Below are 22,798 nucleotides of genomic sequence, written 5' to 3' on the forward strand. Positions count from 1 at the left end.
ATTCACTAAATAAAAAAAAATGTTTACAATTCATAAGTTATTTTTAATATTATAACCATTATCAATATTAATATAGAGAAAATCTATATATTATGTTATTAAATCAGATAGTGTGAAAATAGAAATGATTTAACTATAAAAATCTTATAAAAGTAAATGTATAAATTGACGTAATTTAATGTAAAATTATTTATAATATAAAGTATATTTATTGTTTCACATCAAGACATATCATTTTGCAAGCGATGACGGAAAACAAATCATCTCATCTAATCATTATAATTTTTTGAAACTCTCAAATAAAATATAAAAAATAATTTATTTTTTTAAAATTTTCAAAATAAAAATCATATTTTAATAATATTTTATTTAATCTTTAATTTTTATTTGATCTCCTCTAAAAAAAAAAAAAAATGCCTAGGTCTCTTAAATTGGTGCTCAAGTCCACAAGGTAACTTCTGGACACCTCCCGCACTAACCACAATTTCAAACCTCCAATTTTCCAAACGGCTCAAGTTCAAAGTATTTTCTGTGGAGCAAAAGGCGAAAGCAGCCATAATAGTGAGTCGAGTGAGAAATCTGGCACTTCTCACAGTTCATCCAATTTGCAAGCCCAACAACCAAAAAGACATGGCCCTAACGACCGCTCCGCCTGTCCATGACGGGCCGCTTTTCCAGGAGGTCGACATGGGCGCCGAACCATCTGCACCCACGGTCCGAGCCACTGTGGTCCAGGCCTCCACTGTCTTCTACGACACCCCCGCCACTCTAGGTCCCTCTTCTATCCTCTCCTTCACTCGTTACCTCTTGGCTTCCTCAAACTGCCTTGCTCTTGAATTTTGTTGGATTTCTATGTAGATAAATTGAGATTCTGGAAAAAGGGAAAAAAGAAAAAAAGCTGTTACTTAATGTAGTCTTAAATTACTGTGTTGCTTGGTTGACATGATCGTTACCCACTTTTCAGAACTTGATCAGTGGTAGCCACAAAAATTGATAAATATAATTTTCAATTTCCTTTAGTCATTTACTTAATGTAGTCTTAAATTACTGTGTTGCTTGGTTGACATGATCGTTACCCACTTTTCAGAACTTGATCAGTGGTAGCCACAAAAATTGATAAATATAATTTTCAATTTCCTTTAGTCATTTTCTCTGTATCCTGGGCAATGAATTAAGTGGAGGGTGATTTTGTTTAGCCAATCCTTCATTGTTTGTCATGTATGTTTGAAAGACATTGAATAATTTATCTCTTGCGTGCGAGATAGTGTAATGTTTCTAGTTGAGATGAAGATGTTTGTAGTGCTAGTGGTGCTGGCTTCAATTTCTGATCGAACTTACAGATAAGGCCGAGAGGTTGCTGGCTGAAGCGGCTGGGCATGGGTCCCAGCTGGTTGTGTTTCCAGAAGCATTTGTGGGTGGTTATCCGCGGGGATCCACTTTCGGTGTTACCATTGGGAATCGAACTGCCAAGGGCAAAGAGGACTTCCGCAGGTATCATGCATCAGCCATCGATGTACCAGGTGAGACTCTGTGTGTGTGTGTGTGTGTGTGTCCATGTGTCCTGATTGGATGGATTACTTATTTGTTAACACCCGGAAGATGGAATTTCGTAGGCTGCCTGATTCATTTGAATTTTGTTTTGGACTGACATTATTGGTTCTAATGAATACTATAATTTGATGAAGCGAAGAGAATCTCCTTCTGTTCTTTTTTTGTTTCTGTGAATATCCTATTATTGATAGAATTGGTCCGGAGTACTTTGGTCCAACTTTTTAGTTGTATCTTACTTATTTAACACCTGGAAGATGGAATTTCGTAGGCTGCCTGATTCATTTGAATTTTGTTTTGGACTGAAATTATTGGTTCTAATGAATACTATAATTTGATGAAGCGAAGAGAATCTCCTTCTGTTCTTTTTTTGTTTCTGTGAATATCCTATTATTGATAGAATTGGTCCGGAGTACTTTGGTCCAACCTTTTAGTTGTATCTTACGTATTTGTTAACACCCGGAAGATGGAATTTCGTAGGCTGCCTGATTCATTTGAATTTTGTTTTGGACTGAAATTGATCTAGAGGAAGTTTGACTTCTGGTAATCACATAACATTTTAAGTAATTATTGGTTTTAATGAATACTATAATTTGATGAAGCGAAGAGAATCTCCTTCTGTTCTTTTTTTGTTTCTGTGAATATCCTATTATTGATAGAATTGGTCCGGAGTACATTGGTCCCAACTTTTTAGTTGTATCTTTCTTTCTTAAGGAAATTTTTGTCTCTATCTGTATTTGATGTTAAGAAATGAGAGTAGTAGGAATCCGGTGATAGAGGTATTGGACGTAAGTCTTGTACCCTTATTGTTTTCACCCATGGAGACTCAAAGGTATCATTTATCATCCATCAAGCCTCATTAGAGTGACCTTTACTACTGACCAAACCCCTCTGGTGGATGTATGCCAGCTTCTTTTGGTTCCTGCATGTGAATGCTAGGCAAATATTTTGGATCAAACTAGGTCTTTTTGTGTTTTTCACTTGTAATTGAATAATGAATGCAGGTTCTGGGTTGGCGGATTCATAGTAGTTCTGAGTAAGATACAGATCTAAATTTATTTTCAAAATTGCATTAGATTTGAGAAATCCTGCCTATAATATTACTAAAGCAAAGTACAAGTTTTTATGAGACCCAGATTCCAATGTCTTCTCAACCAGAGAACAAACTGAATTGTGTGCATGGTTTTCTATTTGCTTGTGCAAAACAAAATCAGCACACATACACACACCCACACTCTGATGCAGGAGCATCTAAGCCCAAAGCAAAGAATGCCCCTAGTTTAAGTTATCCAGCCCATTAGCTTCTTAATCTTCTATTTTTTTTTTTCAATATCATGTGACTTCTAATGAAGTTGGCTGGTTAAGATTTATTTGTTCTATGAAAGATGAAGGGCTATGATTCTGGTTTTAATATAGGCCACCCTTGTGCCTTTAGATGTATCTCACATTCTTTTGGTTAGACCATGGTGATATGACAATGACATGATCCATCACTCTAGAACCAACCATTCCTCATTCTAAACAGGTAAAAAAAACTATACATTGCATCCTCTCAGGCAAGAAGACACTAGTTCCAACTTCCTCTAAACATAATAAGATTAATACTTTCTTGATTGCTGCCAAGTTTGAAGCTATGAGTCAAGATGTGGGAGTTATGTGTGCATTTGTTTTCAAGGTTGGGAAGGAAGCTTTAGTGTTTAAGTTTGATGATTATGCTCCAAAGATTCTACGGCTATTAGAGCATTGGCATTGAATTTCTAACTTTTCCCAAAATTTTAGGGAATTAGGCCACTTTTCTAGTTTTGTCAAATACAGCCCGCATTCAAATTTCTGTTATTTTCCATATAACAGTCGAATGTTATTTCTTTATCTTCTTCTTCTTCTTTTTTTTTTTGGCTAATTGTCATATTTTTCAAATGGTTTTATTTAGTCATGCATTTATGAAAAATACATAGCCAATCATAGGAACTTATAATTTTAAATTTCACATATTGTGTTGTTTTAATCTTAATTGTAATTTTTATGTTGCCCAAAAAAGGAAAAGGGAAAAAAATCTTTGCATATAGTGAACTTTATGTAGCCGGACTTTATTGTAATATTTATTTATTTCTAAGGGTTCAACACTATCTTTTTGTGATGATCACAAATTATGTTTGTTATTCTAGTCTTTAGAAAAAGGCAAACTGCAAGAAAGAAAAGGTGTTAAAGTGTAATGCCTTGAACCCAAAACTACAAACAGATAGAATCATTCATAATTTAGAGTCCGTATTTGCGAAATTTCAAAAAACAGTTTTTAAGCTATCTCCCAACAAATGAATAAAAATAAACATCAAAAGTTTCACTTCCAAGGTTCAGTCAGAGCAATTAAAATTTAAATATTTACATGACATATAGTCCAAACAAAATTTATTGAAAATAAAAATACAACTACAGTAAGAACTCTCTGTACCACAAGAGAAAATACAAGCTGATGACCATCTAGCCACAAGGCCTCCAATCCGAAGTCTATGAACTCAAATCTATAACCTCAAGAGAAATAACCTTCTACTACTCTGAAAGATGAATATGGATATACAGTGGTGAGCTGCGAAATGCTCAGTAAGTAGCAATTTAATGGGGTGGGGGAAATGGCAATTTAATTATAAATAAATATTTACAAATCCCAAATTAAAAGGCACTGAACAATACCAAATTTTACCCAACCAATATATTTCAACCAAACACATAATTCAAGGCCACATGATAAGAGGGAAATCACTAATATACCACAAAGATCTCATGCCACTAAGACATCATGATTCATGCCACAAGGGGCATCAAACATGTCACAGAGGCATTTATATCACGAGCTCAAGAATAAATAGCATGCTCACATGAGTTCCTAAAATTCATAAACAGCATAAATGTATGTATAGGCATTTCTCCATCTATTCCGACATATTCCATTTACAAAATTTGCTCAGTTCCTCACATTTAATTTCAAAATAGCATAGAAATGTGCACATAGCCAAAGTTTATACAAATTTGAATCACAAGTCCAAAGTGCACAAATTCAAGCAATAGCAACTGATTTTTATCAGAAACCCATTAAAGAGCCACTTACTTGTCTGCTAGTCAAAGTAATAAGCACGATGGTCCTTTAACAACAGTAAGAACCTAATTCAAGACCGATAAAATACATCACTCCTACACTAAAAGAGTTCCCATTTAACTCTTTAAATCAGCATAATCTTTAATAAGAGGAATTTATTCCTTATCCAAGCCTTGAATGAGATTTGCATTAAATTTTTTTACCTAGAATCAAATCTGGACAGCCCCTGGATATGCTTAAAAAAATTGTTCTCACTAACTATAAAACCCCAAATTTCTAGATTACAAAACGCATTGCTGGGCAGCACATAGCCAAGATTACAAAACGCATTACAAACCCCAAATTTATTGTTCTCAATGTAATAAGGTCTAAACTCAGCCATATAAATAGTTACTTCAACAGTGATTAATTCTAAGAGCCAATTCCTAATAATCTTCTTGAATTTAATATACAAATCATAATGATGTCATTGTCTACATGTCAGACAACCGGATACACATTTAAAAATTCTACAAACCACTTCCAACCAGCCCATGTAGTGCTCCTCATTACAACCACAAATTGAAATACCAATCACACTAACATTTTAGTATAACCTGCCAAGCCACTTATTAATTTCTCAGAACGTAAGTTTCTCGTCACCAAAGGCTCTTGGAAGGCTTTAAATTACAAAAGTTAAATCACAATACCCGATTTCTCTTGTAAAACCAGCAATACATACTTTTGATATAATTCTTTTTTACAAAAATTACCTTTTCAAGCTTGTTTAAACAATTGTAGAAAATGAACAGACTCTAGTCTCAAGCTAGTTTTTTATTGAGAATGAACAATATTAGCGCCCACTGAGATGAAATTTGCCGCAAAATACAACATGGAATAAGTGAATAAATCTGGAGGAGAAATCTTACCAGGGATGATGAAGATTCAAACCCTTCGAGTAGAGCACGATTTTTTCGAGCTTCAATGGTGAGTGTGTGTGTGTGTGTGGAAAAGAGAGAGAGAGAGAGAGAGTGAGCTTCATATGTGGCAGTTTCTAAGTGGAACGGTGTGAGAAGTTTTTGGGGGGAACATTAGGGTCTCAGAGGAGGGAAAAAAGAAGGATTGATAGAATGAAAAAAAAGAAATTGGGGGGGGGGGGGGCTGGAAGAAGAAAGTGAATGAGAGAGAGAGAGAGAGAGAGAGAGAGTCTTGGGGAAAGGGAAGTCGGGGGGGGGGGGGGGGGGAGGGTATTTCGGGAATGTGGAAGTTCTTTTTTCGGAGTGTGGGTTGGGTTGTTACAACAGTAGAGAAAAAGCGAGGCCAGTGCACATAGAGGTAGGAAGAATTAAATATTCATAAAAAAAAATATTAACATAAGCTGCTGCTCTTCCCTAAATTTGGGGAAGCACTGTAGCTCTTCCCTATTATAAGGAATGGATGGGGAAGCTTATGTGGGGTCTTTTTGGGCTTTCTATCTAAATTTTAAGGAATATTGGTTTTAGGGACCTAAATGTCAATACTCTCATGGGGGCTAGTTAATGATGAATCATGAAGTACCACAAGGTTGTCATCCATCGGAGGCATTCAGCATGCTTTTGATTTAGTATCAAGAGTAGCTTTGCCAAATCTGCCATCTTAAAGAATGCCACCTATGCAGCGAGCTGAAATGTTAAGGCAGGTTGAGAAGTTGATTGCCATAGGTTTGGTGTGCGAGAGCAAAAGCCGTTGTGCTATCCTTGTCTTGCTTACACACCTAAAAAAGATGGTTCTTGGAGGATGGGTAAATTGAGGAATTAGTCAGTCATATCTTGGGTAACTTGTTGAGGTCCCTTGCTCGAAATCACATGAAGACATGGGCTTTTGTTATCCCTCAAGCTAAGTTTACTTACAATTCTGTAATTAGAACCATAGAGAAGACATCATTTGAACCATAGCCTATGCCACAATAGCAAACCAGCATCGAGGTGTTCAAGTGTGTTATGGTATCCATGCATTTGAGAGGTGAAAGGTTTCCTTCAGGAACTTTTCACAAGCTTAAGTGAAGGAAGTTTGGGCCATGCAAAGTGTTGAATAAGATTTGCTCTGTTAGAGGACATGGTTGTAATGAGTGTAAACTGTGAGGGTATAAATGTCAATTGTATGTAGTGTATATATATGATGGTACATCAATGAATAAAGTAAGTATTTGTCACATGTGTTTCTACATGGTATTAGAGATCCCTATTGTCAGATGGTGGTAAGTGGTGTACGGTGGTTCACGCCAAAATCGAGTTCATTGTTGTCTGAACTCGTCGGAGTGTTTTCCGGTGTAGTATCTGACTTTTGTGGCCAGATCTAAGCTCACCAATGTTTGTAGCTGCCAGATCTGAGTTCGTCGTCGTCATCTTTCCCGCATCCCGGTGGCTTCTCTCTTCGTCGTCGGCGGCCCGTAGGTATTTGAAGTTGTTTCCGGTGTCGTCTTCAGTACTGGGCACTAGGGGTGAACTCGCTGTCATTTTCTATGATTATCGGGAAGTTTTCCGTTGTGATCGGCCACTGGAAAGGGTCTTCGTCACGGGAAAAAGTTAAAGCCCCGGAGTGTTTGGTTGCAGTTATAAGCTATACAATCCTCAAGTGTAAATAACCAAAACCTAGAGTAAGAGTTTATTCCTATCCGGAATAACACCTGTTTGGTTACGCAGATAAGGTAATACCCAAATCCCTTATTCTTAGTTAGGATAACCTAATCCATGTTCTTAAGGACAACAACAGGCCGATACCGATACAGACCGATACAGGCCTGATTCTAGGCAGATACAGACCGGTTCCAAGCCGTACATGCCTATTTCAACCGACACAGACCGATTTAGTTTGATACAACGCAAAAATTTGGTTATTCAGGTTGATTTTTCGGGTACTTGAGTTGGGTTTCTAGTTTTCCTAATCATATTCCCTGGTTTTTCATACATATTTCATATTCTGTGTGAATTTTCTATCTGCAAGTGGAATTGTGATATTTTTCTGCTCCTATGGCAACTAAATTTGAGTCACAGTCACTTGCATCAAACTTCAATATACCTATGACTTCCGTGAAATTGGATGGAAAGAACTATATGCTATGGTCAAAATCTGTTACAAGAAAGGCAAGGGACTTTCTAGCCACATGGTTGATCCAAAACATGACTCAAATAACTCTACATTTGCTCAATGGGAGCAAGAGGATGCTCAAATCTTGTCCTTGATGTTGACCAGTATTGAGCCTAATATTTGCTCTAGTTTGATCAATTCTGACACTGCCCAAGAGGTGTAGAGCCATCTCAAGCATATGTATTCAGGTGCTGGGATTACAACCCGTATTTATGAGCTATGTAAGCAGTTCTTTGGGTTGGAACAAAGTACTTTGGGCCTGGAAGAGTATTATTCTTAAGTGATGAGCATATGTGAAGAACTCAAGATGTATCAACCTATCACTTCTGATGTTTCATTTATGCTACAACAATGTGAAGAGTTTAATGTTGTTCGGTTTCTTCTTGGTTTAAAACCTGAATACGAGTCTGTGTGTTCTCAAATTTTGTCAAGTCCACAACTTCCTTCATTTCCTGATGTGTTCTCCCGACTTCAACATGCCATATTATCTGGGCACGGATCTCGGTTGTCTTCTGATCCAATTAATGAGAGATCTACTTTGGTTGCCTCTTATGTTGCTCCTGTTAGGCGTGGAGGCCGAGGTAGTAGAGGTGCACTTGGGGGACGTGATGCCAAAAGTAATCGCACTCAAGGTTGAGAGCCTCGTAAGTGCACCCATTGTGGTCGCACTAACCATTCGGTGGGCTATTGTTGGGATCTACATGGTAGATCATCTGGGTCTACTAATCAGGCCCTTTGCCAAGATGCTACATCACAGTCAACGAGTTCCAACCCAGCTCCAGATATGATTAGTATATCGAAGGATTAGTATATCGAAGGATGGTATGATTAGCAGATATGCTACATCACAGTCAACGAGTTCCAAAGAATTCAGGTCTTGTATGTAATGTGTGAGTAGTGAGTAGTTCAAATGGACACTATTAAGTAGCAGCATATCTATTAAATGAAAATAAATATAATAAGCATAAGTTGTTGCTGATTTCATTGTTGATACTCTTTAGAGGCTTAAGTTTTATTTGTATAGTTATTCACAATTTTCACTGATTTGTTTGATACAATGCAGGTCCTGAAGTTGACCTTTTGGCAGCAATGGCTGGAAAGTATAAGGTGCATTTGGTAATGGGTGTGATAGAGAGAGATGGATATACACTCTACTGTACTGTTCTATTCTTTGATTCTCAAGGTGGTTACCTGGGAAAGCACAGGAAGGTTATGCCAACAGCATTGGAGCGTATCATCTGGGGATTTGGAGATGGATCGACAATTCCAGTTTTTAGTACTCAAATCGGAAAAATAGGAGCTGCCATTTGTTGGGAAAACAGAATGCCACTTCTAAGGACAGCCATGTATGCTAAAGGTTTGTAGCAAAGAACAATAATATGAATATTTTGTCACATTTTTCAAGCTTCTTTTTCATCATTTTTTTATCTTATAGGTTGGTAACCGATAGCTGGTTTGATTGTTTATTTACAATGATGCTATTTTAGAGAGATTAATTGATATGAGGCCTGGAGCAACCGCAGAATTTCAAGAAAGTATTAGCCACCTTGTTGATGCAATTACTGGCTATGCTGTGTTTGGACGCACGCATGTGCGTTCACATATGCATTTGGTTGGGTGTGTGGATTTGTTGGATTTAACCAGATCCCAGGTGTTCAAGTACTCTGGACATAAATGTTTTTAGAACGTCACATTGCTGGGGCTCAAATTTGCTGCATGCTTGGGTTGTTCAACTTTGGAGACCAACATTGTTCTGCCCAGGTCCATGCGGGCAATGGTGCAACCTTCGTTTGCCCTCTCCAATCTTGGCTTTTCTTTGATCAAATTTTAATAGCTCTCAGGCCAGGTCTATCCTATTTAAGTGTATTACCAGATATATGTTGTTAAATCATGTGCTCCAGCACCTTGTAATTTCTTCTTAATGATTGAATGCCATCTGAAGCAATTTTTGTGGAAAATATTGAATCTGAAAGTAGGTATTCGTACTGTATGATGTTTTTTCTCTGTGGAAATTATATCATCCCTGTCTTGTTGCGTGATATTTAGTTTTAGACATCTTTTATGTTTAGGTTTAATACATAACACTTTGTTTTCTAGGCATTGAAATATACTGTGCACCTACGGCTGATGCCAGGCCCATATGGCAACCATCAATGACCCATGTTGCCCTTGAGGGTGGATGTTATGTTTTATCTGCCAACCAATTCTGTCGAAGGAAAGATTACCCCCCTCCTCCAGAGTATGTATTTTCAGGAACAGAGGAGGAGCTCATACCAGATTCTGTTGTCTGTGCTGGAGGCAGTGTCATTATATCGCCATCAGGGGCTGTTCTGGCAGGACCCAATTATGATGGGGAGGCACTCATCTCAGCAGATCTAGGTATGTCACTGTTGTATATGCTTTCCTCAAACTTTCCTTCTTGTGTTGTTCATAAGAGTTCACACCATCACTCAAATAACATTTTGGGTTCCTGATTTAAAAATTGCCGAACTGTTTCAAGAGTAAAAAATACTGTTGCCTAAGAATCTCTCTCTTTGTATCCATCTTAGTTTAGGAGTGATAGAAAGGATGCCAAGTGAAAGAGACGGAAAGAAACCATCTAGGACAGATTCTATCCCTAAGTGTTAGGATGCAACGATAAGACCTAAAAAAGCCATCTGGACTGGATGCTATACTTTGTTCTTTCTTTCTTTTTTCTCCTTTTGTCAGTACTCTCACCTTTTGCAGAGGGTAAAATTAATTAGAAGCATATTCTCAGAAAACATTGGAGGTGAATCCTATTCAAGTTCGTGTGCCCATAAGTGCATGCATGTGTGCAAGTTTTGTAGTTTAAATATTATTTTAGGTGAAAATATAATGCTATGGAATGATTGAAAACAATTATTTTCCAAGCAACCTGGTTTTAAAAGACGATGGTTCATCAGTGTGAGCAAGTTGCGTGCTTTTTTGCAGCCATTCCAATTCTTCTTGGTTTTTCATTTAGAAAACAGTAAACCTCTGAAATATCAACCTTAGAGTTGTACGGTGCAGTGACCAATGTTGACATTATTATCCTTGGCGGAGCACACCATCGTTCATCTTAGGCCCCATTTGAATTCAAAGATGAGTTGAAATGATTTTAAATGAGTTGAATAAAAATATTATTAGAATATTATTTTTAATATTATTATTGTTTTGTGATTTGAAAAAGTTGAATTGTTTATTATATTTGTGTGAGAATTTGGGAAAGTTATAATGATGAGATGAGATGAGTTGATGAGTTGAGGTGAATTTCGAATCCAAACGGGGCCTTAATCTTAATCTTAATGGAAATTCTTATGGTTTAAACTTTTCCAATCTGATTTACGTAATCTTTTTTGGTAAAAATATTAGCTGTTGAAAATTCAATCTGTCTTTACAATTAATTTCTCTCTGACTTTGTGCCCCCCTTTTCTGTTGTCTCTTTTAGAGCCTTGCGTCTCCTTTTTCTTTCTTTTTTTGTCCTTGTATAGTTGCAAGTTATATTAACTTGGTCTGGACAGAGCATGCCACACCCAGAAAAGTGCAGTTCTGTTTTTTTTTTCTTTTTTGTTGGTACATATAGTTGTGCAAAAGGTTAAGGTTAGCGACTTAGCTCTGATTTTAATGGATTGGAAAAAATAAAAAAACGATGCAGATCTTGGAGAAATAGCACGGGCAAAATTTGATTTTGATGTGGTTGGACACTATTCAAGGCCAGAAGTGCTAAGCTTGATTGTGAGGGACCATCCAACAAAACCGGTTACTTTCACATCAGCATCAGAGGAAACTGAAGGCGGTCACAAGTAATTATAATGTTCACCAGCCGGCATTAATGGTACTTCTGCAAAATATGGGCCTTGTCATAAATAATAGGAAGGGCACTGGTAATGACACCCTCTTTATTACCGTTTGCCGATGTATATGTTCAATGCTGTTGTATCTTCCTGCACAGACATGTCTTTCTTGCATAGCATAAGTTATTCTGTTGGTACAAATCAATATCGTTGTTATTCAATAATTACCAACAAATAATATATGGTTTTACTTCCTGTAACGTTAACAACATGTACCACTTTTCAAAACTTAAACCCTGAACCTATTTAGTTTGATTTCCTTTTTCTTTTGCTTGGGTTCCTTTTTATTATTATTATAAGAAAATTTCTACATACATAAAAAGATTGCACAAAATAAACTCACAAACTGATGTGACTTTATGAAATCCTTTAGATCTACTTTATAATAAAAATAATTTTACAATCTTATGTATTATATCAAACCACGTTAGTTTGTATATTTATTTTTATATAATCACTTTGTGACTAAAGTATTTTCCTTATTTATAATTTACTTCGAATGGAAGAATGCAATTTTGCAGCATATGCATGCATGGATGTCTGTCTAAATTTGGACTCATTCATATGTGATTCTATTCCAACGTCCCTTCATACAGTTCTCATATAAATGACAACTTGTCAGAACTCGGCAGCACTCTGCCTTAACCCCCAGTACACAATTTCACCATCTTTGGTAAATTTTCCTGGAACAGATTCTGCTCCAGATCTGATTTGATGTTTGCTTTGGTGAAGGTTAATCCTTTGTGTCTGACAGAGACTGTCCATGCCATAGTGAAAAATTAGAGGAATGTTATGCAGCCACTATTTTTTTTTTTTTTTTTTTTTTAATAGAATGTGGGGATAGAGTAGTGAATAGTGACTGATGAGAGAATTTTTCAAAAAATTATTGTTTGGTTTGGTTGAGGTTGCTGTGCTTTGTGAGGGAACAAAACCAGGCAGATGATAAAGATGTCAATCTATCCCACAACTCCTTTATGGTTTTCTATATTATGAAGGTACTTAGAGAAAACATTGTGTAGTGATAATGAGTGGAAGGTTTGGTGTTGGTTACTCTCATAATTATTCGCAACCTGAGTGGAGTCAAAAGAGTTAATACGATAACGTCGAGGTAGATGGTGTCAAGTTTCGAGTTGAATGATGGAAATAACCCAAGATAAGTTGAATCTAGGCAAAGGTGTATACCCATTTCCCACCACTGAATAAAGAGAACTTCCAAGGGGTGAAGACCCCTACCCTTTAATTAGTGCAAGACATTGACAAGTCGAAGAGGGACAGTAACGCCAGGGGGTAATGTAAAAGAAAAAGGGGACATTCATGCACAGAGAGATCTTTCCTTGCACGCATTTTGTCTGGGCATAGCCAAGCTCTAGGCTAACATGTTGCCCACCTTAATTTGTTTTGGCTGAATGCTGAGTTTGAGTGCGTGTAGATAGAGCCAAATGATCTCACCTCATCACTTGCATCCAAACTCCAGCATGTCATTCAATCATCTCGACCTTCTTCTCTCTATTCAAACAATGAATGCAATATTAATTTAAACACACGAATAAAATTGTATTTTCTGTCATCAAATTATCAAACATCCCCTACTTTGTACTCCAAACTATTAAATCTAGCAAACTAACCTTTTGTACTCACCATTAAGATGCGACCATCAAAATTTTATTTTATTTTATTTTTTTCTTCTTCAAAATTGAGAGTAACTTGCATTAATCAGAAGAGGTCCATAGTACAAAGCACACAGACTGGAAGTAAATAAAGCGGAAATTGAAAATGAAATTTACAAAGGTGCACTAGGAGGATCCTTCCCACTGTGGAAGTTCAAAAGACATTTTGGGATCTTGATACTGGGTACATCTCCAAACATCAAGTTTGCAGACGCCCATTCCGCAATTGAATGTGCATGTCAGTTCTGAGTTCGATGAATTTTAACTGCTCTTCAGACTTCAAACTTGTTAAGCAGCATCCTTGCATCTCTGATCAGGCCTTCACCTTTTTTTCATTCATTTTAATAGTAAATAGTGTGTTAGTTTTTGGTAGTTCGAGGATGCAATATTTCAGTTCTAATAATTTGAGATGAAAAGTGTAATGCGAATAGTAGTTCGAGAGTGCGAATTATATATATATATTTTTTCCCTTAAAAAATGTTTGTTTTTTTAAATAGAAGAAATACCTGAACGAATTTATGAGAATAAGCTCACATGCATGAATATACAAAATTAAGAAGGAAAAAGAAGATACCGTTCTTTTTCTTTTCTTTTTTTTTCCTTTTTTTTTTTTTTTTTTTTTTTTTTTTTTGTGGGAAGTTAGGCAGAGAAGATATCATCGGAAAGTTAGGCATACAAGATAACATAAACATTGGATTCAATAAATAACTTACACAAAATCCAAAAATGGTTAGCTTGCCCCTATCCCTAAAACGCAAGAATATATACATTTCTAACCAAATGTTAGGCTGGCTCCATGTTAGGGTATCTGGCAGATGCTATCATTTTAATCAAACTGTGTATGATCCAAATAGACTCTGCCAATGCCTCTTGCAGATGCTATCATTGAATCAAAAATGATATATGACCATTCAATATGGGCATCATGTGGACTCCAAACATTGAACAGATCTCATGAAATTTGAAGGATCAAGGTGCCAAAATTCTACTTCTAACTAGGCAAAAAAGAATAACTTCTTCCAAGATGTACTCATGGAAGAAGATCTACTTTTCTCTCCTTGAATCAAACCATCTTCAGATGCTCTTGGGAAGCCGAGATAATCATTGTTTCCCTTCATTTAACTTTGGTTTGATCCTTTTTGTAATTCTTCTCACCATTAAAATGAAACTAAAACCTCTTTTACACATAAAGATAGATGGCTTTAGCCAACATTAAATTAAAATGGTTTGAATTCACATTTTCCTCTGCTCAAGATTACACAGAACCATCTATAAATGAAAACTTACTGCAAAATTCAGGTACTCTTGGCCTATAGCAGGCTTTGTACAGAAAAATTATACTGGACCCGTACAGCTTTGTATGAGATCCTATTTACATTTTCGCTTTCTATATATCGGCGACTCGTTGGCACAAACATACGGGGCATCAGGATGCTTTGAACACTTCAAGAACATGCAAGCAATGCATAGGTCAGGGGAAGAACATGACAAGGGAAAATGTTTTGTTATATTGAACTAGTTTAAGTCTGAAATTTGCCTCTTGTTCCTGCGACCTTAGGCATCAAATCCTCTCCCTGTAACACCATTGAACTTTCCCAGGCATCGTTGCTTGGAGCTTGCAAAGCCAAGAATTCACCCCACTGCCTGGGTGGACTATCAAAGCTTTGGACCAAGGCTATTCTTGGACCAGATAAAATACGATCACTAAGACCCTTAATAGAGACATCCCTGCCATTTTCATCATCATCATCTAGTGTTCGAGCTCGTGGAAACACCTCAGATAATCTTTCCTGATCGAACCCATTTGAATTTTCCCGAATTTTAGGAACTAACTCCCGATTTGTACCATTGGAAATTCCCCTGTTTAAGCAAATGCTTCCCCATTGAATCTTCTCAGAGAGAGACTTCCTCCCTTTTGGTTCTTTATCGACTGAAACCTTTCTTGAATCATCTTGAGCATCATCTCCGCGAACATAACCCCATTTGTAGCTCTTGTTGGTATTGTCCATGTTCAATTCAATGGAATGAAGATCACTTTCAGCCGAGTCATCTCCTTCACAGTAACCTTCTCCATCTGCCACTTCACCTTCATCCTCTTCTTTCTCCACGTTTTGGGATGACCCAAAATTAATCCTTTTCAAGTAAGCCTCAAGCTCTTTGATCTTTTCGAACTTTGGAGACCCATCACCGTTTTCTTTACCTACTTTGGTTCTCAAGTAGGCCTCAAGCTCATTTCTAAGCTTATCCACAGCTGCATTCTTCTCCTCAAACTGATATTTGGCTTCTGAGAGCTTCATCTGGACTCTCTCTTCACGCAATACATCAGCCAGCTGAAGCATTTCCCTTTCCTTTTCCACTTCTTCCCGAGCTTTAGCCGATTCTTTCTTTAGTTCTTCTACTTGTGCCCTGTCTTCACCCATGCCTCTGGCTAACTCATCACAAACTTGCTCCAAAATCTCCTTTGCTCTCTTCTCCCTCTCAAGCTCCTTCATTGACTTTGACAGGGATGCCTTTGTATCTGCAAGTTCTTTACCAAGCTTCTTGTTCAATCTCTCTGTTTGTCTTCTTAGCTTCTTCTCAACCTCAAGTTCTTCTGCTAGGCATGCAACGGCATCACGAATCCTTTCTCGTTCTTTGATCTTCCAAGTTGCCTTTTCTCCCGCAAAATGTTGCATGAGGTACTCAATCTCTTTGCTGTTAGACCTTTGCTCCCGGATCAATTGGTCCACCTGGCTGCGAGCGCGATCAAGCTCAATGCGCAGGGCTGAGACAACTGATCTACCTGATGAATGCTGCTCTTGAAGGCCCCAAACATGATTCAGAACTTTTAGAAGCTCCTTGGATGTTGTTAGGCCATTACTGACCTCCTTCAAACGGGTCTTGATTTCAGTCAAACCTCTGCGATGAATCTTGCCCAAGGAATGACTTTCAATCTGCATTTGTGAAGCATATCCTTCTTACTACCAAAACTTATCAAGAGTCGATATACGTCATTCTCTAACAAACACAGCTAATGAACTTGAATGCAAGCTCAAACGTATAGTGTTTCTCTCCAAAGAAATATGCGTATGCACATAAATAATTACAAACGTAGGCACAAACTTAGAGTGGACATGTCAAATACTCGAGAGAAAAAAACAAACAGAAAATTAAAGGCAGAAGACTTGATGATGAGTTTTCAAGAGCCTTCTGTGGAACTTTCAAGACGTGATTTCCGTTATTTCAAAAGCTTTAAAAAACGAAACGGTGGTGTTTAACATTTTTTGGATCACTTTTTTCTCAAGTCTTCAGAAACAAGTGAAAATGACAGAAAACTAGCTAATGGACCACTCACTGTGAGGAAAAAGTTGTGTGTATGGCCGACTTTGGAAAATGACTCCAAACACGATATCTATGTCACTATCATATTATATTTTTCTCTTCTTTTTTTTTTTTTCTGAAAAGCTTTTTCATGTGACTCCCTGCATGCGATAAATGAACAGCATTGGCCTACCTCCACCAAACCAGCACTGCTAATGGAGTCCAGCGCTCCCAAACAATACTCAGTCAACTGCGGCTTGTGAGAAATGGCTGATATTCTTCTCTGGTGACTGCCACCACCTCCAGATCGCTCCATTCTCTGTATAACATACAGAAAACAAAAATAATAGACAAATACAAGTCACTTCGACGTTATAATCACTGAATATACAACTTTCCCAACTAAAAAAAAACTAATGCTGTGTACAAGATCAGATTCAATGGTAGAGAAAGGACTATTTTGAGTGTTGGAAATCCCAATGCCAATGCCTGAATCTAAAACGCAAGTCCAAAAGTAATAGAAAACCCACCTCTGAAATGGGACTACGACATGGATCTGACAAATGGCGGGACAATTTAGGCTCTTTCTGTCGGCTTGAAAGTTCTTTCTTTTGATCCTTCAGTGCCTCTGAGCCTTTCTTCACCGGCAGCGAAGGGACCTCGTTGATTTCCCATAATGTCGCAGCCAGTTTCCGCGCAGACACCGACAGTAGGTCCTTCCCTCTACCACCGACAACGCCACCTTTAGAAGTCGGACGCTTGGGAAATTCATCGTTCTCCATCGCCAAAGAAGGCGATCTATCGCTTGTCTTCCACGTCGGGACCTGAGTGCTCGAACCGCCCCGCTTTCCGACCAGAATTGCACGCTTGAACCGGTACTTACGGACCAACGAAGAAGACGACGAAGATGAACAGCCTCTCTTTCTGATCTTGCTCACACTCCCTGTCCTTGCTCCCAAGTTGTTGTGGTTTTGCCAAGACATTGTATGTTAAAGGTTCATAAAACCCAAAAAAAAAAGATAGTACACCGGAGTTGTCGCTAAGAATCTTGAAGACCCAATTCTGGGATTTTCAAGCCTTTCAAGATTTGGGTTGGTGCTAAAGTCTTCATGAGGGGCACAAGAAGCTGATCCTCTTTTTTATTTTATTTATGGCAAGTATTGGGGGACTGTTGTCCTAGAGTTTAGCAAAGAAAAGTGGGTGTCAAAGATTCTGGTTGTGGGAGCATTTGACAGTCTTTAAAGATCTAAGGGGACCTAGAAAGTGCGAGGAGAGAGACCTGTCAAAAAAGATGGAGAATTTGGAATGGAGGTTTTGATTGAAGGAAATCAAAGGGACTTCGACTACCCTCCCCACCTTTGGCTGCCCTTTGCTTTGTTTCAGAAATCTTGAGAGGGAAAGAGAGATTGAAAAGCAGGGTTAATGAGAGAGAGAGAGAGAGAGAGAGTTAATGAGAGTTGGAAATGCTAGCCTACATATGTTCGATGTTGTCGGGTTGGGTTTAGGTTGTGTTTGGTTAAAAAGAAAGATAAGAGGACGTGGCCGACACGTGAGCCTAAGTGCATTCAATCAGGGACGTGCATGTGAATGGAATGGAATGGACGGTCAGAATCTTGACTAGGTTCTTGGTACAGTTCATTTTCTTTAATTTAAATACAGTTAATTTAATACAATTTTTAAGTAATTTTATATGTTTAATGGAAAGTTATTTAAATTGTATTTTCTTTATTAATAGGTGTGATTTATAAAATCTAGAATAAAATTTATTTTCTAAATTAATTATTAAATAGTCTACCAATGGAATGATGTTCAAATAATACATTAAATTTATAAAGTATTTTTTGTTATAAAAATATATTTATTATATAACATGAAGACACGTCAATTTTTAAAACTTGATTTTGTAAAATTTATACGTAGATCTAACATTTCTCAAAGGACAATACTAGGGAGATCAAGAATGGTGCCTCCACATTGTATCGACAAGTGTAAATATACTTTTCTATTTTTATTTTTAAAGTTTTTTTGTCAACCATTTTTTAAACATCTTTAAAAAATAAAATTATTTATAATGGCAGGTAGGAATACCACATGCCCATATTCTAAAATAATATTTATAATTTTAAAAATATGAAATCTTGTAATAGAATGATAACATCCTTGATTGTGTGATGTATTTCTGAAGACATCTTGTTATAGGATTAGCTACTTTAATTAAACCCTAATATTCTGGCAGCTGGAATGTTCTTTTTGTTTGACAACCTCATGTATTGCAATATTTAATTAATATTAATATTAATATTAATAATATGGATCCTTCCTTGATCCTCCACAAAATGATAATGTGTAATCAATCATTACTCCCTAAGCACATTGTTTATGCCTAAGTAGAAGAGGGAAACCCACTTGCAGTTGAAAGGGTTAGGGGAACAACATGGACACATGTGGAGATGTTGACCAAATTATACTCATATTATTATTCTTTTTACAGGAATTGACTCATACTATGACAATGCACATAAATTACTATTATATATATATATATGGAATAATGCTACATACAGTTGTAGAGTGCGAAAATGATGCGCAATAGCTTTAAAAATGAGTGAGATTTACTATTAAAAAATTAATTTTTTTTCATGTAAAATTCGTATTTACTAACTTTTTTTCAAATAAATTACATAACGCTCACGCACTTCACAACAACAAATATTATTTCTCACACATATATATGTGTGTGTGTGTTCAGATTTGGTATTAACGGGGTGGCTCATCTAAGGCAAAAAGTTAAAGTGAGACATTTCATTTTTAATTTATTTAAAATTGATTATTATATTCAAGATGAAATAATAATATAATAATAATTATTATTATTATAGCTGATTGCAGTAGGTCAATAATATTCTCTGTGCAAATTGCACTACACGCATTTGGAGAAGAATCTATCTTTTTAAAATGTAATTTAATTACTATTTCAATTGGGGTATTAGTCTCCATTGGCAAGAATTCTTTTAACACTTTTAATCATGGAAATAAATCTAAACCATTAACATTAGGATATTCACCATGTTTTCAATTTTTTTTCAAAATTAACACAATAGTTTTCAAATTGTTATCCTGATTATAGTTTTTAAGTATTAAATAAAAATTTACTTAAATAATACTTAAAGTAATTTTTTTGTTTAATTCTGAAAGTAATCAATTCTTTAATTATTAATTCTAAAGTAAATAAAGTAGTCAATTCTGAAAGGTTCTTCTGATGACCGTTGTATTGTTTAATTATTAATATTTTTGTCAAATTAATTTTTTTCAAACAGGTTATATCTTTTACAAGAAATATGGGTTTTATTTCCAATACAGTTGCAATTCTTTAAGTGAAGTTAAAGAAAACTAAATCCAGTTTTTTTCTTTTGAATTTTTCAAATAAAAAATAAGACCCTTTAGCTTATCTATAGCAACATCAATATGCATACCTTTAAAATCCATCTCAACCAATCATTATAATTTTTTTAAATTTTAACATAAAATATAATAAGTAATTCAACTTTTTCAAATTCTAAAATAATAATAATAATAATAAATAATATTCTAACAATATTTTATTATCTCAACTCAACTCAGTTCAACATCCAAACATAACAATTTTAATCATTGAGTTAACACTGAATCCAACATTTTCAATTTCATATATTGCTAAGCATGTTGCCATTGGGCTTTTACCATCGGCCAGATTGCATAGCCTTGCTTTCTCACCCAGAGAGTAAGGAATAATTATATTTAGAAGTTTTTACGCTACATATCATTCACATGATATAATTTAATTTGAAATATAAATTTAAAAAATTGCATCTTTTAAATTAAATTATATCATATGAGTAGTGAGTGAAGTAAAGGATTTCAAATAATACTATTCCGAGAGTCATGAGAGCCAACATCATTCAAATCTCCACTTTATTGTCAAGTACATATGCATACATCTCTTTAATTATAGGAAAATTCTATAAATCACATTCTTATCTCACTTTTATCCTACTATGATGAGGTGTCATTGTCTATCAACCTTTATATTCAGAAAAATTCTATACACCATAATATCATCTTACTTCCATCTCATTACATAAGATATGACACATTTATTACCATTGGATGCAATATCTTACGTAGTGAGATGATAGTGAAATAAGGGTTTGATATATAACATTACTCTTATATTTATTCTTTAAGAAAATAAAAGATCATCTAAGAGTGATAAAAGTATCATATTTTATATAGTAGGATGAAAGTAAGATAAGGGTGTAGTTCGTAGCATTACTTCTTATTATAAAATGTCTATCGGCATATGAATAGTATTTTGTATTTGATTGGAAAAAATTACCTCTTTATCCTTGAGGTTTTAAAATATTTTTTGTTTGATGGACAAAATCAACTATCCTTAAGGTTTACATTGAGATGATTGGTGCCTCTTGTTTTGTTTTTTCATCTTTTGTTAATGTCTATTTTACCTTAACTAAATTGAATTTTTTCTAAATTACATTTTGCCCCTAAGATTTATTTTTGCACATTTTGGCGACTCCCTTGTCCTATGACCAGCTTAGGATTAGGATTATGTGGGATTTTTATTCGAGTAACACCATATGGTATGACCATCTTAGGATTAGGATTATGTGGGATTTTTATTCGAGTAACACCATATGGTATGAGTTATTTAGAAATAAGACGATCCAACAGTTTTTTTTTATCCATTAAAAATGTGGATCAATCACAAGGGTTAGCGTAATGTAAAAAATAATTTGCGATTATTGTTCCATTCTAGTTTACGATCTCATTAGTTTAATTCAAAGCATTCAACCTTCAAGATCATCTTCATATATACAAACAAAGTATACGTAGGCATGTGTCTTGCAAGAAAGGATGTCAAAACTAACTGGTCCCTTCTGTTTTATATTCTCATTAATTTAATTCCAAATATTCAACCTTCAAGATTATATTCATATATGCAAACAATGTAGATTTAGGCATTTTTTTACCATATATATGAGAAATAACAATCATTATTTCTCATTTTTTTACCATATAAAAAATGCAGCAATACTTTTACCTGGGCATATGTGCCTCTTATACACTTTATGATCTATATGCTAATATCCTTGCTAAATCCCATCAACCTATTCAGTCTTGATTATGTTCAAAAGTAATATTGCTAGAACTTGTTTTATATTGAACCTAATCATTCAATATATATTGATCCCTACAAAACCGCTTTTGGATATTTTTTCCTAGTATTTATTGGGTTCCTAAAAATACTTAGAAGAACTTTTAATAATATTCCTCCATTCTCACCCAAACACAATTCATCTTTATTAAATCAATTTTTGATAAAATTAATCAAACCAAGTTAATCTATCACAATGTTTACATATTAAACTTGATCTCCGAAGAAAAATGGGGAACACGTCCCTATATTGTCAAGAAAATCCCTGGTTCAGATATTTCCTATTGTTTCTATGACTAAATTGAAACCTAATTCAAATTCATGTTATTCTAGAATATTGAGATGCTTCATTCATGGTTTATTAATTTTGATAAAAAAAAAAAAAATTCAATTCCAAATGCCCTCTATGATTTATGAGATGGTGGACATAGTTTGGCTCCATTTCGAAAATTTTTCCTAATAAACTCAATAGTGTTGTTAAATATTTTGTCATTGTTTACAAGATTGATCAACATGGTCAGAAATTCCTTTTTTCCCTTCACTTCTGCAGGAAATAAAAAGTTTCCTAGATTTTGAAGTGGAGTTATGCAAAGAAAAATGGTATCCTTGTTTGCAATTAATTTGTTAAGTGGTGGGATAGATTTCCTCATACCAAGACATGATTGATAATGTTAATAGAGATTTTTCTCTAATTTCTCCCAATATAAGAAGTATTGAAAATTTTCCTATAGATTTTCGCACTACTAAAGCATTGGTTCAAGAGTCTCTATATCCTATTCCTGAAGCAAAATAACAACTTGCTTCATCTAAAAAATGAAGTAAATATGCTAAGTCCAAGAATAAGTCTTTTTTCCAAGAACTTAAAAAAATAAATTTAATTTATCTGTTGAAGAAGTCCCTCCAGGACGATGATGATATGAAGAAGTCCCTCCAGGACGATGATGATATGAAGAAGTCCCTCCAGGACGATGATGATAATTCTGATGGTGAGTGTAAGGCATCCTTTGAATCCTTTGTTGAT

At 35.5% G+C, this 22,798-nt stretch overlaps 2 protein-coding genes across 2 annotated transcripts; one reads left to right on the forward strand and one right to left on the reverse strand.

The window, feature by feature from the left end:
* Positions 1–417: 417 nt before the first annotated feature.
* Positions 418–11,868, forward strand: LOC121238838 (bifunctional nitrilase/nitrile hydratase NIT4A). Its single transcript, XM_041135889.1, has 6 exons — positions 418–509; positions 544–772; positions 1,341–1,520; positions 8,808–9,101; positions 9,842–10,123; positions 11,400–11,868. The coding sequence occupies exons 2-6, from the start codon at positions 631–633 to the stop codon at positions 11,549–11,551; spliced, it is 1,050 nt and encodes a 349-aa protein (XP_040991823.1). The 5' UTR covers positions 418–509; positions 544–630; the 3' UTR covers positions 11,552–11,868.
* A 2,590-nt stretch (positions 11,869–14,458) lies between these two features.
* On the reverse strand, positions 14,459–18,056 carry LOC121239736 (uncharacterized protein At5g41620-like). Its single transcript, XM_041137041.1, has 3 exons — positions 17,096–18,056; positions 16,759–16,884; positions 14,459–16,198 (listed from the first exon to the last, which is right to left on the reverse strand). Exons 1-3 carry the CDS (start codon positions 17,546–17,548, stop codon positions 14,786–14,788), a joined length of 1,992 nt encoding a protein of 663 aa, XP_040992975.1. The 5' UTR covers positions 17,549–18,056; the 3' UTR covers positions 14,459–14,785.
* Between the last annotated feature and the right edge of the window lie 4,742 nt (positions 18,057–22,798).

This window comes from Juglans microcarpa x Juglans regia, chromosome 7D (assembly GCF_004785595.1).
Source record: "Juglans microcarpa x Juglans regia isolate MS1-56 chromosome 7D, Jm3101_v1.0, whole genome shotgun sequence".
Lineage (NCBI taxonomy): Eukaryota > Viridiplantae > Streptophyta > Magnoliopsida > Fagales > Juglandaceae > Juglans > Juglans microcarpa x Juglans regia.